The sequence below is a fragment of the Scardinius erythrophthalmus genome, assembly GCF_964197995.2.
Source record: "Scardinius erythrophthalmus genome assembly, chromosome: 22".
Classification (NCBI taxonomy): Eukaryota; Metazoa; Chordata; class Actinopteri; order Cypriniformes; family Leuciscidae; genus Scardinius; species Scardinius erythrophthalmus.
The window spans coordinates 15,026,199-15,043,833 of record NC_138242.1 but is presented as its reverse complement, the minus strand read 5'-3'; the positions used below and the strand labels follow the sequence as shown (position 1 = coordinate 15,043,833).

At 38.4% G+C, this 17,635-nt stretch overlaps 1 protein-coding gene across 1 annotated transcript in view; it reads right to left on the bottom strand.

The window, feature by feature from the left end:
• Window positions 1-9,276, bottom strand: part of myripb (myosin VIIA and Rab interacting protein b) — a gene marked incomplete at both ends in the record, with an annotated part of 325,794 nt that extends 316,518 nt beyond the window's left edge. The window contains one exon of the mRNA XM_081352764.1: window positions 9,167-9,276. Within this exon, the coding sequence (XP_081208890.1) occupies window positions 9,167-9,276 (110 nt within the window). The remainder of the gene's footprint in view (window positions 1-9,166) is intronic.
• Between the last annotated feature and the right edge of the window lie 8,359 nt (window positions 9,277-17,635).

Sequence of the window (17,635 nt, the reverse complement as noted above, 5' to 3'; positions counted from 1 at the left end):
GGAAGGGGAGGCGGTGAAGGAGATAGCGAGGCTCGAGGGGAGGGTTCCAGCGAGCGCTCGCATGCCATGGCATGAACAGCGCTTCTTTCTGTGCGGTCCAGCAGAGCCGGCCGGAGCTTCAGTGTCGAACAAGGCCAGTCGAGCCCGCAGCGTCGACATAGTCAAGTCCACACAATGGACGCAGCCGCCTGAAGACAAGGCGAGGGCTGCGTGGTCTCGGCCCAGGCAGAGAGCGCAGATGATGTGGCGGTCTCAGTCGCTGAGCGGGGCTTTGCAAGAGCCACAGGAAATACGAGGCATTTTGAGAAAAACGCCTCGCGCTCTTTTAGAGGAAAAAGTGTGTGTCGCGGCGGCGAACACACACTGCAGAGAAAAAGGATATGTCGCCGGATAGCGTAGCAGGCACGGATGGCTGAAGGCGGCGAGAATCGTCCGGCTTCCTCAAGCGCTGTCCTAGGCTTGCTGTTCGCTAGCTTCAACGGCGGCGGCTTCCTCGAAATCCAGCGAAGCGGAGAGCTTCGCTGAAGATATGAAAATCAGGTAAGCAGCCTCCCAGCCGTCCTTATATACGCTAAGCCACACCCATTCTTGCGGGCAATTAAGGATAATTTTTGGCTTCAGTATCCCGAGAAAAGATGACTTTACCCCGTAGTGTAAGCAACTTACGCAATATGAGAGAACCTCTCGTAAGAGAACTAGGTTCACTAAGGCTGTCACTAACTTTATTTTCATTGTTTTCGTCAGGAGTATGATTTACCTGCTCATTAATTGTGACTGACTCATCCCCATGGTTAACTTGTTCAGCGTCCTTCTTTGTGGGACACGTTTGTCTAGTATGACCATGCTTTCCACAGACAAAACATCTCATTGTGTCGGAAGTAATAAAGATAGAATAATCCTTACCCAACACTGTCAGCTTCACTGAAACATTCAAATCCTAATATTCAGCACTCAAAATCATGAAAATTTGTCTTGTCTGGGTTTTTTATATTCAGAGGAATCATCTTCATTAAACCGATGATTTTGCCATAAAATACATGAATGCGTTCAAGCATATCGTTGGGAATAAACGGAATCAACTTTTTTGATAGGTTGGACAGCGGCAGTACAGGAATGAAATTATCTCTCACTGATACACCACACTCAACTAAATGATCCACCATAGTTAACTCCTTCAGAAAGATAGCAATAGCCTTATTCATCCTTGACGCAGACAAAATATTTTGTGCACCAATTTCATTTCCGATTGCTATCAAGCAATCTTCCACCGACACCGAATCATCTGGTATGCATTTGCAACCATGTCGGGCAGTCAAAATTGAAAACCCGTCTTGAGTTTGGACCCATAATCACCACACAACTGGACAATAAATAAACCTACTACAAACTACTAACAAAATTATACAAAAGAAAGAAAAGTTAGAAGGAAAGTTTAAAGCACTCACTCAAAAACGCAGTCACTCATTTACTCGCACGCTTCCCACAGTCACTCCGCACATGCGCACGAGAGAGAGAGAGAGAGAGTTTGTTTGAGTTAAACATACCAAAATTATTGACTAAAAATCCAACAGTTAATTTTATCTAAAATTTACAGTTATATTTAAGTTTTTTTTTTTTACTAAAATAATTTAGTATTTGACTAACCAATTATTTATTTATAATACACTTAATATATTTGTGAAATTTCTATCAAAATATTTAAGTATGGAGAATTAAACTGATCTGTTTCAAGAAACTAAAATATTACTTAATTGAAATCAATATTATTAATATATTTAACACACTAAGATTACTCATTTAAAACAATGCACCCCTCCCCCAACCTCTGAAGTGAGGACAACTCAACAGTTGAGTGAGTGTGTATGGGATGATTATAGTCTCAAAAAGATTAACACGTGTAAGCACACTTATTAATGAACTTGATACATGTTGCAGAAATGTTTTATCCATGCCTTTCAACTTGCGTGTGCAAAATTCAAAATTGAATGAATGTGAAGCAATTTGTACAAATAGAGACATTTTTGTGAATACAAATGTTTTCCTTTGTATTAGTGTATCATAGTTTGCGCATGCAACACAGAAGATGTGCATGTGTGGATCAGGTGACACGCATGCATTCATTGACTTCTCCTCTGAGTCGATCTCATTTGATTCATTTGGATTTTGAGACTTTCTTTTCGCGGTTTTTAAGCATTTCACAACCCACACACAAACAACTACAAATGAATAGGCCTGGTGCTAATTATTAATGTGTGCACAACTACCCATCTATTTGACAAATTCACAAATGTGTGTCACTACATTTAAACTAATGCAATGCAACTTGTGTGTGCAAAATCCAAAATCACATGAATGTGCAGCATTTTGTACAAATAGAGACATAGTTGTTAATACAAAACCTCGATTTTAAATTAATGTAGGCCAGAATTTGTGCGTGCAACATGTAAGATGTGCATTTGTGGATCAGGTGACACGCGTGCATTCATTGACTCGTTTCTGAGTCGATCCTATTTGATTCATTTGGATTTTGAGACTTTCATTTCGCAGGTTTCGCCTTTCACGATCCACACACAGATGTCTGAGAAAACCTGCTACCACTAGATGGCAGTCTTCTGCTAAAACAGACAACGGCAGCATAATAAAGCGTTCTTCCCCATTTAAGACGCTTAATGAGAGTGATATTGAAGCACCAAATTTAGTACAGAATATAGGCCTACCTTATTAATAAAGCATACTTTATAGAGGCAAACAGATTACATCAGATTATGAACAACACCCATAGAAAACCAACACTATAAAACGCTTAACGTGCAATCGCGCGATGCATGTTCAATAAGGTGTATTGGCTACTGAGTTTAAATATCACCGTCTTACTGCATTGACGTTAAGCTTTTTCTTTATAATATGCTCTATGGGAGGAAAACTATAGAGCCTACAGACAAGAGCCTATATGAACGCGACGCGCGGCGTTTCATGTTAATGGCATTTCCCTTCCTGAGCCTGTAAAAAGAAAAAGCTTAACATGAAATTCTGCAGTTGCGTTTAACTTTGCGTGTGTATGGGAGAGCAACCGGTCCGAGAGCGCAGTGAAGTAAGTTTTAGGTTTGATATTCGCCGCATTTTCTAAAGAGACCATCTGCAAATTCCACTCACAGTCAAAAAATATAAACGTCCAGTCATTCATTCAAATGAATACTTCCAAGGTTGTGGTAAATGCCTAGTGGGCAGACTGACTTAGCCTAGTGTATGTCCAGCCAATATCCCGATTGAACAGTACGATTTTTTAAATTAGCCTACTGTAAATTGTTTTCCTATTCATGTTCCAAAGGTTGTATTACGTTAGTGATAGTCAGGTGAAATGTTGCATTATTCACCTTTAGTAAGTCACCAAAAACCTGTTTGGTTAATTACAGTAATTTTTGTTAAAAAAAATATTGTTTACTGTAATAGGCAAGGGCGGTATTTGGACAATTTCACCTGTAGTAAGCCAGTCTAATCACTGGAACATACATTTTGAACATGAAAAAACCCTTTTAGTGAATTACAGTATTTTTCTGCAGAATACAGGCTACATACAGTACATGAAGTAAAGTATGAAAGTAATTAAGCTACATTTTATTTATAAAGCACATTTAAACATAGCAGGGCTATCCAAAGTGCTGAACAAAGTAAAAACAAATAGAATAAAGCATAGAAACAACCAAACAGAACAGGCAGAAACAGCATCAGGAGATCATTTAAATGCCAGGGAATAAAAATAAGTTTTCAATTTAGATTTAAAAATAGCAATTTAAAAATGAAGGGAAGACTTGTCCAAATTTTACTTGTAAATCCGTCTTACAGGAACCTTCTACAAGCTTTGGAATTTGAAAATGTCTGTTTTTAAATATTAAAAGTAATTTGAATGAAAACAACTTATACGTTTTAACGCAGTGGAATTGGCCGACGTTCCCTTGTGCATCACGAGCCGTGGTTAGCGCGTCAAAGCATTCTCATGTACAAATATGCAGCTACACACGTAGGGCCAGTTGATTTTCAATTAATATTTCATGTCGATATACATTGGTTGCATATTGTTAAAACTAATCGTGCTATAGTAAGACTAGCCTATAACAATGGCTTAAGGGTCAAGGGAAAACAAATGTACTGTGAAAATCGTCTGTAACATTTAAAAACAGACATTTTCAAATTCCAAAGCTTGTATACTATGTATATTATGTGTAGTCAGATAAAAAATAAGCATAATATGAACGCAACTGCGAAACATTTTTTTTTAACAGGAAGGGAAATGCCATTAACATGAAACGCCGCGCGTCGCGTTCATATAGGCTCTTGTCTGTAGGCTCTATAGTTTTCCTCCCATAGAGCATATTATAAAGAAAAAGCTTAACGTCAATGCAGTAAGACAGTGATATTTAAACTCAGTAGCCAATACACCTTATTGAACATGCATCGCGCGATTGCACGTTAAGCGTTTTATAGTGGTTTTCTATGGGTGTTGTTCATAATCTGATGTAATCTGTTTGCCTCTATAAAGTATGCTTTATTAATAAGGTAGGCCTATATTCTGTACTAAATTTGGTGCTTCAATATCACTCTCATTAAGCGTCTTAAATGGGGAAGAACGCTTTATTATGCTGCCGTTGTCTGTTTTAGCAGAAGACTGCCATCTAGTGGTAGCAGGTTTTCTCAGACATCTGTGTGTTGATCGTGAAAGGCGAAACCTGCGAAATGAAAGTCTCAAAATCCAAATGAATCAAATAGGATCGACTCAGAAACGAGTCAATGAATGCACGCGTGTCACCTGATCCACAAATGCACATCTTACTTGTTGCATGCACGAATTCTGGCCTACATTAATACAATATCGAGGTTTTGTATTAACAACTATGTCTCTATTTGTACAAAATGCTGCACATTCATGTGATTTTGGATTTTGCACACACAAGTTGTATTGTATTAGTTTAAATGTAGTGACGCACATTTGTGAATTTGTCAAATAGATGGGTAGCCTAGTTGTGCACACATTAATAATTAGCACCAGGCCTATTCATTTGTAGTTGTTTGTGTGTGGGTTGTGAAATGCTTAAAAACCGCGAAAAGAAAGTCTCAAAATCCAAATGAATCAAATGAGATCGACTCAGAGGAGAAGTCAATGAATGCATGCGTGTCACCTGATCCACACATGCACATCTTCTGTGTTGCATGCGCAAACTATGATACACTAATACAAAGGAAAACATTTGTATTCACAAAAATGTCTCTATTTGTACAAATTGCTTCACATTCATTCAATTTTGAATTTTGCACACGCAAGTTGAAAGGCATGGATAAAACATTTCTGCAACATGTATCAAGTTCATTAATAAGTGTGCTTACACGTGTTAATCTTTTTGAGACTATAATCATCCCATAAGTGTGGACTGTTTGAATTCTCTCCAGTCCAGAATAGTTCTCTCTTCTCAGCGTCGCAGAATCGGTGCTTTTCCTCTGTGAAATTCAGGTTTGTGTATGTTTTATTTTATCTATCATTACTGTGCTTTAAATTCTTTTATTTAATGCAAAACAACATACAGAGGCGTAATTCGACACCTAAACGAGAGTGCGCCTGTCTTTTCGCGTGATTGAAACGCCTTGCATAAAACACACGACTTTATTCCTAATGATAATGAATATGATTAATTTGGATGATAAAATGTCCTCAGAACTGTGCACTGTTTGTTTATTGGCAGGTTATGGAGTCAGTCGCTCGCAGTATCTTTCAGCTATGAGTGAAATGCAGGACGGCGGTCTAGTTAGAAGTTCACCCGCAGAGCACTAGTCCATCTCCGGCACGAGAACCAGCGCTGATCCGGTGGAAATTGGATAAAAGACTGGTTGTTTACACTTGAATTAGGCTACCTGAATGTTTAAATGTTTTATTTGTACTTCTAAAATGTTTGTTAAATGAGTTTAAATGTAGGCAATATTGTATACATGTTAAAACAGTGTAAAATATGCTGTATTGCTGTACTTATCGACAATAAAAGCCAATGTCATGTATACTGGTGGTTGTATGGAATACTATTTTACAAAGGTTTAGAGGAAATAAAAACAATGAATATTACTCATAAATATAGTTTTTTTAAATGTTTAAATGTTAAATTATTTCTACTAATTTTTTTTTTTTTACTTGCATTTACTCAATTCATACAGTATATGTCATTGATTTCACAGCTTTAAAATGTACCAAAAAAATTTGATTGTAAAAATGTTTCACCAAAAAAATTTAGTAAATCATAGTTAAACTTTTTAGAGTGTATAAATTATCACAGAGAATAAAATTAATTACAGAAAAAGAAATCAGATCATCCATAGATTTATAAAAAATTAGAATCAAATCAAAACTCTAGACTTTATAAGAGTTGAAAACAACACAGTAACATTCTGTCCAGTCCTTTGTTCAATCTTATTTTTCCTACTTGAATAGATAGCTAATTTAGCTTGACCCAAGACAAAATTTACGAATTGACAATCAATTCGTATTTTCTGTACATATTTAGAACAAATATCTCCTTGGAAAAAGTATCATTAAAAGCATCAAAAAGACTTCTTAATACATCAAATAAGGGCTTTAATCTAGAGCACTCCATAAATGCATGAAAAACGGTCTCTCTTTTAAAGCAAAAAGGACATTCAGAGCTCACCTCAGGATTTAAAACAGAAATAAAAGCATTGACAGCTATTGCTCCATGGAGAACTCTCCATAGTATATCTCCTACTCTCTTCGTTAACGGTGGCTTATACAAAACTCTCCATTCAGGCTTAACATTATCATGCAATTTTAAGAAAGAACGCCATGGTGTATCCACTTTGTCATCTAAAATCTTCTTGTTAAAAACCAAAACACAAGCTTTGTACAAGACTTTCCCTGTAACCGAAAAGACCCCTAAACACAAAGACTTCCCAGTTTTTAAAAACAAACCCATACAATCATCTAGTTTGGGAGACAAGTATATAGTCGGAAAAGGGTCTTCAGTATTAGGAGTCTCTACTCCTGTACAATAGTCTGTTAATAATTGTCTCTCTTCATTTGTAAGAGCAGACTGCCACTTTGCCATCAGTTGAGCAACTATACGAGTTGAAAAAATTCCCAAATGAGATGCTGTTTGCTCAATGTTCATGAAATTAGGTCCAGCCACATTTAGCAGAAGTCTTAAGGTGGTGATCTTGGATTTGCAAAGGACATCATTTAGTCCAGGAAAACTGCGTTCAACAGCAGAAATATCCAAACAAGCTCCATGTATTATGGGTTCGTTTAACAACCAGAAGAGTGATTTCGTACATGGTGTCCTTTGTTGATTAAAAAGACTTCATACTTTAAAAAGATTTTCATAAAAAAAATTGGCATATTGGAGGCATCCAGTTTTAGGGGGTCAAACAAAAAGAGAGATTAATCCATCTGTAGGCCTCCCAGACTCCGTAAAATAGCACATGCAGCCACTCTCCAACCAAAGTGGCTTGACCCCGAAAGAAGCCTTTGTATAAACTGTAAACAGAAAGCTGCTGTTCTGTTTTGCAAGTTTATCAGTCCCTGTCCACCTTCTTCTTTAGACAAAAATAAAATGCTCTTGGTAATCCAGTGTAATTTATCCCAGAAAAAGTCCACCAGTAAGGCTTGAATTTCAGGCATCGTTTTCACAGGTGGATCTGTATGCCAGCTTATGCCAGAGAGAGGATGCAATTAAATTATTGACAATTAAAGTAACCAACGCAACAAAATGCATCCTATACATATGAGAATAATCAGACACACACACACACACACACACACACACACACACACACACACATATACACACAAAAGTATTACTTCTTCACAAGTCAGCTTGAACTAAGATGAACTGGATGCTCTAGTCAAATGAACGAAAGATACATTAAAATCAATTAGTATTTCATGATGAAATATTATCTAAAACTCAAAAGACAATAAAATGTGACTAAAAAAACATGATACAAACAACAACCCAGTTGAGAAGCACTCAGAAAATACACTGGACATGAAAATATATCCTTTTCCACAGACAGTGAGGCCCTTAAGTGGTTTATGTCATGCTGTTGACTCATGAAAATTATAAAATCTCAAGATCCATAACCTCTGCCCTCCAACAATCTAACCCTGCAACAAACTGCCAAACTGAAGTGGATAACTGATGGATAAGTAGAACCATATTTTGGACGTAAGAACAATCCACATCCACATGTGCATTCCACCTAGGAAATGTAATAGCAATAATTTTCCGTTCCACGGCTTTAGAACATAAATATCATACATCAAAGTTACTGCCCTGTGTTAAGTTATTCTCTGCAGAGTGCACTATAATTTCTGAATGCATCAATAAGACAAAAAAAAAAAAAAAAGACCAGCAACACCAATAAAAGAGATAAAGACAGATAGCGAAAACGAACCGTATGAAAATATATGGGTTTCCAAATTGGTATTAAAGTGATAGTTCACCCACAAACCCACTCATTTACTCACTATCATCTTATTTTCATTATGCTCATTAAGATTTTTTTTTATTTTAATCTGAGGTTATTTTTTTTTTCATAAACTTTTGTTGTATATAAAAACTTGACTTATATAACTGGCAAAATGTTCAGGTTGCTCTTTTCTATTCAACAAAGGTGTATACTGTAGCAGCTTGATCTGTTGAAGACAAAGAGAACCATAAAAAAGTACCGTCATAGTGGTCCATATGATTTGCGCGCAATATCAAGTTTTCCAAAGTTTTGTTTAAGAAACAAAGCAAAATTTAAGCTGCTATTTGCTGAAAATCATGCCCCTATTGTAGCTCTTAAATTTCACATTTGCACTTAATTCAACTCATCACATCATTATTGGCCACAAGACCTCAAACCTGGCAAAGCACATATTGAGGCACTCTCTTTGAATTAGCATTAGCGCAAATTATGACACCATTTTCACTAAAGGAGGCTTATAGATGGCAACAACAGGAAATTAGTGTCATCAGAGCAACTTCACTGAGTGTCTTATTTTTCCTCATCAGCCAATGCAAACAAACACACAAACACAATCTCACAATCAGATACACACTTAAGAACTGCAAGTTCTAAAACTTGCGAAAGAAATCAAATCTTGACTGATGTCTCACATTACTGTTACCTGAGTCTCTCCTCTTCCTTCTTACGGAGTTGCATATCCCTCTGCACCACTCTGAGCACATGCTCTGCTTCATCATTGCTCAGACCGGACAGGTCCAGTTTACGTCCCATCACTGCTTCAGAGTCAAGGGTCAAGACACGGGAACCACAAATGGTTGTCCTTAAATACTTTCAAGCTAAAGCCTGGAGGTGAGGAATAAAAGAGAAATTAAAGTCATTCTGTGTTCTATACTGTAGGTCAAAATGTTCTATACAGTAGATTAGTGGCATCAAATCTTTAAAAGCATTTGTTTTCTCAGTTACATCTGTGGAATAATCAGTGTTTGTTACTTTTGGGTGGACAGAAATCCTGATTACAAAGTCTATTTTTGTGGTTTCAACTGTTTCATATAATCTTTTAAACCGCACATTAAAAAAAACACCACAAACAAAGAAAAATACGGTTCGCTTGTATTGCGTCACTAGACGCATTGGGAAAACTCCTTTTTCGCAGAATACCAAAGCCTTATTGAATCATGCAGTGAAATTGCACGAGCCAATGGCTGTGCAGCAGAACTGCACAAATTTATGGCGCTAAATATCTATATAGCTATATATCTACCCATCTATATAAGTGGGCATTTCGCCGTAGGATCTCAGAATAATTCTCCTTCAGCTATGAAGATCTTCTCCTCGCTGGACTCTGAGACTAGACAGAAGAAGCCTTCTCGCCATCGAACGAGCTTCGCAGCAGAGAAAGATGATTTAGCGATGCCCTGCAAGCAAGCTGACAAGCAGGGGTAGCATGGACGTGTAGAAATTAAAGCTGAAGCTCCAATCTCCTCCTGAAAATCCCCCAAAAAGTCTGTTGGTGCTTCAGCCACTTCCTTTAGAGAAGCTGTCAATCATAACTGTCAATCATGATTTCATTTCACAATTCCGTTTTTATAGCATCAAATAACTAAGACCAAACTTATTTAAAAAAACGAACACTTAAACTTACATCAGCGTGATAAAAACTACCTAAAAGGACAGAAAACATCTTTGTTAAAAACAATTTTGAATTGTAATTTGATTGTTTAGTTTCCATCGCGTCCATTAGACTACATGGAAAGGGTGGGGATTATGACCTATACTGGGACCAACCAACGGGGGGCGATCGAGACGCGTTGGCTTCACTTTTCACGACTTGTGCGGCACGCCTGCAGTGAGGGGATTCCCTCTGAGCACGCTGCTTGCCGGGGCCATGCCCACCCCAAGCCACGTTCATCAAAGACGGTCGCTCTTACTGCGAGACCAAGAGTCTCGCCTCGCTGCTTTCACGGACCACTTTCTCTAAAGAAAACAGCTCCTCCCCTCGTTCTCCATTGTTCTCTTTCTCTCAAGCATGAGAGTAAGAAACAATGGAGTCGCAATGGCTGAGTGAACGAGACTAAGTGAGCTTACGCTGGTCCATTTCCGTGTCTCACTCTCCATGCAGCATGGGGATTCCCCAGTGCTGCTCGCACAGCAAGAGCACTGAGTATAGCACTGACTGCTCGGCAGCTGAAAATGACTCTTCTACCCTGTAACACTCTTCTATCAGGTGACACTCATAAAGCATATCTCTATCCAAAGAGCATCTAATGAGCCCTCCTGGGCTTCTCGATTCGGCCCAAATGCGGGCCAGGCTCATGCCGGAGCGCACTCTGACAATTTAGCAGCTTGCTGCATCTTTCAGGGTCAGGGCAACTCAACCCGTGCTCGCTGAGAGCAGTGCATGTGCCGGGCAGACAATCCATCCCCAGATGGTTCACATGATCTGGAGTATGTTCGGGAGGGCAGAGATCAACCTCTTCACCTCAGAAGACAAGTCTCACTGCCCAATATTTTTCTCAAAAGACAAAGATGCACTGGCCCACAAATGGCCCAGCCTTACTCTATATGCCATTCCCCCGGTCGCGCTGCTTCCTCAGGTCATCAGATGGATCAGGGAGGACAGACGCGCAGTCCTTCTGGTGGCCCCTCTCTGACGGAACCGGTCATGGCTCCATTGGTCCGTAGCCAATTCCCCTATGCTCCTGTGGCCGGCCAGTCTACAGGCAGGCACAACTTAGTTGTTTGTTTTCTGAAGGGGGCCAGAAGGCTGAACCCATCTCGTCCCCTCACTATTCTAACAAGGGTCCTTAGGGCCCTCAGGGGCCCTCCCTTCGATTCGCTCCAGTCAGCCAAGCTGTGGTCCCTTTCGCTAAAGACCACCCTCATTGGTCAAGCGAGTGGGTGACTTGCAAGCCCTCCCTTGTGGCTCCGACATAGTAGTACCTTAGTCTCGGAGGAGTACCTCGCCCTATCTTAGCCTTGCTGCCTTCAGGGCCCGTATCCTCAAGTGTCTTAGGCCAGGGCCATAGAACAATTGTCGTTCTGCAATTATATCATGGCACTATTGGACTGGATTCACAATGTGTCTAGCGACCCAATACCATTGAACTGTATCGATAGGTAACGTACTTGATTACTAATGTAACCATGGTAGGGCTGAAACGCTAGAGGGTAATGCAGCCGTTACAAATGCTATTGCGGTAGAAGAAAACACAGCGCAAATTAATTATGACGGAGTGCAAACGAATCCGAACTAGCAAGGTGTGTGAAAGTTTCACAAAACTTCAAACCAGGAATGCTGTCGTGTGCAATACATGCAAGGCGGAACTTGCTTTTCACGGGAGCACAACATGCATGTTAAAGCACTTAAAGAAGAAACAGCCCGGCAAGACGAGCCGGTGAGAGGTGAATGTTCTCCAGCTGGAGCTAAATAACTAACGTTAGCAGTAAATCTCTTTATTAGACAATGCAATACTACTAATAATAGCAATAATATTAACAATAATAATATAATTACAGTAATGTGATGATTTATTTTTGCATAGAATAAAGCTTGATCGAGTTTAGGAGTCAGGGCTGTTTTTATTATTGTAACTCTATTAGGTAGCTGCTAATGTTATTACAGTCTTATCACTTGCCTGTATTTTGTTCCATATTCATGAAGACTTACAAAAGGAGATGTTATGAAGAATATCATGGCAGTTATTTTTTTATACTGTAAATTAAAAGGTGAATGAGAATGTCAGCTCAGCTCAATTGTCATGTCTTTTTTTTCCAATTTATTCTTATAATAATTGTTTGCAGATTAAGTTTGTCTGTAATGCAGCTGATATTTTTTTTCTATTGAAAGAGAACAGAATATTTAACCAATGCTTAGAGAGCATTTGTGTGTGATTTGAGTTGGACAGAAATCTGAAAACTTAAAGAGAATGACCGGTTTAGTTGGCTCAAAGTTCATTAAAACAACCATTTCAAAAGCTGAAGTGATTTTCTTTTTTTATATATTATAGTTAGAATATGTATAACTCAATGTTTTAACTAATTGAAAAGGCTGAATAATCGTTCCAAACTTACTGATTAGTCGGCAAAATAACCGATGATTAGTCGATTAATCGTTCAAATAATCGTTAGATTAATCGATTATCAAAATAATCGTTTGTTGCAGCCCTAAACCATGGTTCCCAGAGATAACGGGAATAAGTATTGCACAGCTGGCCGTGCTATCATGCTGCACAACTCGGCGTTAGTCGTTTCAGTCAAACTATTCTGAGATCCTACGGCGAAATGCCTGCTTATATAGATGGTAGCCCCGCCCATTTCGGAGGGCTTCAGCGCCATAGTTTTGTGTATTTCCGCTGCACAGCCATTGGCTCGTACAGTTTCACTGCGTGATTAACTGTAACAAGGTTTCAGTATTTGGAGAAAAAGGAGTTTTCCCAATGCACAAACATAAACCCATAAAATACATTTATACTAAAAAGTTCCTGAAATGCAAGTCGGTTATCTTTAACAAGCAAACAGGCTGTCTGAGATAAGAGCACAGAGCACACGTGGATTTGGAGATGCACTAATGTGCTCAGCTAGGCTACAGTTATCAGGAGATTCTAACTGTGGGCCAAGATGTCTCTCTCTCTCTCTCTCTCTCTCTCTCTCTCTCTATTTCTCTCTCTCTCTCTCTCTCATTAAAGTCCTACATGGGGAGGGGATAGAAGAGATCAGGACAATTCAGAATGGGTTCAGCAGAGGTGAACAATAAAAGACAGACAGATAAGATAAAGAGGGTGAGAGAAATATGCAGTATAACAAACAGGAAGGCTACAGTACATTAGTCAGGATTTTTATAGGACATATCAAACATAGATGTTTATTCTGCTAACTGAGCTGTTGGGGTGCACATTAATGGGGGTACAGTGTGTAGCGCTGCCTATTGATAAAGAGCCATGAAATAAAATAGGAAACAAGAGGAGACTGTGTGGAAGGTGGTGGGCCAATTATAGGAAGAGACAGAGATGGTATTACAGAGAAGGAGAGGGGGAGAGATGCTGACAAAGAGAAGGAGAGAGAGTGTATGACGTTAAATGCAGCCTTTGGGTGATGACTCAGTCAGCTGTGCCCTTTAATCTCCACCAATCACATTACACTCCACCTGTTTACAGTCTTCTCTCTCACACACATACAACAAATACACACACATACACACACAGATATATAGGGAACTATTTTCTCGCCAGCATTTCAGAAATAATCAAATATGCGGAAGTCTAATTTCACACACAAGTACCCAAAACTCATCACACACCTCTATATTAAAAAAATCCTGTAAAGATTTTCACAAAAACTTTTTCAGTCTGATAGATGCATCCAATAGTGCTACCTAACTATGCATATACTGGACAAAAACTTACCACTTAATAAATCGTTAATAAATTATTTTTGTTTTTACATGTGTTTCTGTAGAGATTCAGCTCACCTGTAGAGTTAAATCCGTGTAGGAATGAGGTTGTAATGCATGAAAAACATGCAATACAATTGTAAATGTCCATAGGTTATAGGCTACACTCTCAGAAAAAAAGGTACAAAAGCTGTCGCTGTGGCGGTACCTTTTCAAAAGGTACACTTTTGTACCTAAAGAGGAGGGCCTAATATGTACTCTTTAGGTACATAAGTGTACCTTTTGAAAAGGTACCACCACAGCGACAGCTTTTGTACCTTTTTTTCTGAGAGTGCTAGCTTATAAGCTAGCAGGCTAATCGGCTAACAATATGCTAGGCTGGTAATCTAATAGGTTTTTGCAAAACATAAGCAAAAAAAAAAAAAATAAAAAAATGCAAAGACCAATAAATGTTTAAATTCACAATCTGTAGCATCGCTTATCATATGTAACATATAATTTAAAAAGACAGTCAAAATACACTTTTTAGATGATTTCTAATCAGACACTGAATAGAGTAGCTATTAAAAGTTATTTTTATATATTGTCATTTTATTTATTAATTTATTGACTAGTGTGTAGCACATTAATGATGAAAAAAGAAAATATTTTGCAGAATGAGAAGCAATAATAATACAGCACAGGGGAATTCGTGTGCTGCAGATGAAGGTTGTTCTAGAGGCCACTGTCACAATCAAGATTCCTGGTGGACATCTCAGCTGCAGCACATGCATACAGTATACAATGACCCAACATAACCTTGTTGTTTTGTAAACACCATCTGTTCATAGTCGAAAATTCACTTACTGGGTACAGGTTATTAAGAAAAAAAAATACATAAGCTCTTTAATCTATAACAAAACTGTGTCTTACTCTCTTTGTAATGGTTTACCGTTTGTAGAGGCTGCATGATTTAAGGTATCATTCATGTCCATAGCACACACAGCATCAGTAGTAATGTTGGCATTAGCAAGCACTAATCACTGTTCAAAGTGTTAATCATAATGGCATGGAGGTTAATTTGCGAATGGGGCAAATTAAATTACTATGTAGCCATAATCAAAAACACTTTAAGCTCACCTTTGCCGATGACAATGCCCAGGTTTCATAAATAACAGTCTGCCATTTTCTTAGAAAGATATCAGGTATAAATTCCCCCTACAAATAAGAAACATGGTGTGGAGTAATTGCTTTTCTCTCTTTGTCATTTGGGTCGTTTGTATGCACTAAATTAGGAAACTGGTGAGAGGAAGAAAATGTGTTCTCTTTTAGGCTCAAACCTAACTATCCCAAACGTAAGACTATAGCCTCAGTTTCAGCTCATGCTGCAGTGTTTGATTCAAGTATCATTTTTCAGAGCTGCTCAAAATACCCTGAGTGCAATTTTTCACTACACAAAAGAGTTGGATCACAGGATTCTTGCTGCCACACGCTAGTCGCCATGGTATCATGCTTTAAATTAAAAATTTTGCCCATGATGTTAAAACTTAGTTTGAGTACATTAAGTACATTTAAGTACATTATCTGGAAAGCACTGTGTTTTAATGATCACTTTAGACTCACAAACGTTCAAAATCATAAACAATGGGAAAACATCTTCTGTACATTGTTCTAACATTTTAACACTGTAGCGAAAGCAAAAACTCTAAACATTATCTATACAACAAACCCATATATTATTTAATTATAGAATAATATAATCATCTAAAACTTTTTTTCACTTTGCATGTCAGGGGTAATTAATAGTCAGCTGGTCATTATCTCAATTTATTACATGGCTCTGTGGAATACTTGATTCTGATTGGTCAATCGCGCCATCCAGTGGTAAGTTATTCCCAGATAACAACCGCTCAAAACAGATAACGCAGGCTCATCCGGGTCACTGAATTCAGCAGTGCTATACGCCTGCTAGGAACGTTTTTTCTTCGTGGAAGTTTTGCGTTAGGTGAGCTAATAAAATATTAAAACTCAGTCGAATCAATATTTTGTGTACAGTTATTTAAGTATGCCATCCAGTATCGTGGACTCACTCTCTTGTTTCATACAAACTCAGCAGCTGCCATTTTGTGACTACTGATTTGTACAAACAGGAACGATTTTAAAACAGTTTAATCTGAAATCAATACAGTAATTATGTGGTGAAATGCTGTGTAATAAGTGATATGAATGACTGTATACCGTATCTCTAAAATGTCCGTTTAGTTTGAACTTTCTGCGCTGCAACGGTTCTCTCTGCGCAAGCTTTGCGTTTAAAGACCTAATAAAATATTTCAACTCAGATCAATATTTCGTGTCTAATTATTTACTTATGTGGCAAGTAGCCATGTAATAAGAGGGATAATGTACATCCAGCCGGTGGTTCTCTCAAAATAACCCCCTTCAGGCTGATCCTCCGCTTTGCGTCGGGGTCCTCATCATCCTGTCGGGGGTTATTTTGAGAGAACAACCAGCTGGATGTACATTATCCCTTACATAAACCACAACTGAACCTCAATACAGGTCTTAAATCACCCTGAATGGGTTTATTTTGCAATTATGACTGCACATTGTCCAACTTTTTACATGACTACTTGGCAAGGAAATAAATAAATAAATGGACATGAAATATGGATTTGAGAAACAAAAAACGATTATACTGTGCTCTCGTAATGTACAGTGATCAATTAGACAGTTTAACAGTCATCATATAAAAATATTTGACCACAGAATGCTGAGATTGGCAAATCAGAATTAATTATTCCAAAGAGCTGAGTAATAAAATACTATAAGAAAAGGTATAAACACTAATTCAATGGTTAAACAGCTATGAAAACCCTACCAACATGCAATGTCTAAAATGGGTACTAGTACTATGGGTAAAGTAAGTCACTAACTCTCCCTGCTCTTGTGACCAAATCTCCTTCACAACAGTACTAATAATCCATAAGCGGTCCTGTGACCCTTTCTTAACGGGGTGTGTTCTGTACATCCCCAAAACAATGCAGCGAAAACAGCAGGCATTAGTCTGTCATTATACATTGTCATGTTGAATCAAAGCAGCTGTGCAGGCAGGTTGGCTCAATGCATGTAGAGAGGATGATTCATTGACCTGTCTTCATCCACCACTTACGCAACCATGAGGCAAAATGAAGTGACAAACAGATGTTACATTCACACAATGCATTCTCCGCAAACACTCTCTGTGTTCAGCTGGGATTTACAGTACAACACTACTGCAATTGTGCAAAAAAGTATGAATGAATATAAAAACAACAGCTCTCTCTTGGAAGAATATAGCATCACAATGATCAGAAGGGGGAAAGTATGGCAAGCTGTTGTAACATTTATTCCTAAAAACTATATTTACACTGAACAAAATTATAAACACAACACTTTTGTTTTTGCCCCCATTTTTCATGAGCTGGACTCAAAGATCTAAGACTTTTAATATGTACACAAAAGGCCTATTTCTCCGAAAACCAGTCAGTATCTGGTGTGAGCACCATTTGCCTCACGCAGTGCAACACATCTCTTTCGCATAGAGTTGATCAGGTTGAGATTGTGGCCTGTGGAATGTTGGTCCACTCCTCTTCAATGGCTGTGCGAAGTTGCTGGATATTGGCAGGACCTGGAACACGCTGTCGTATACGCCGATCCAGAGCATCCCAAACATGCTCAATGGGTGACATGTTCGGTGAGAAATGCTGGCCATGCAAGAACTGG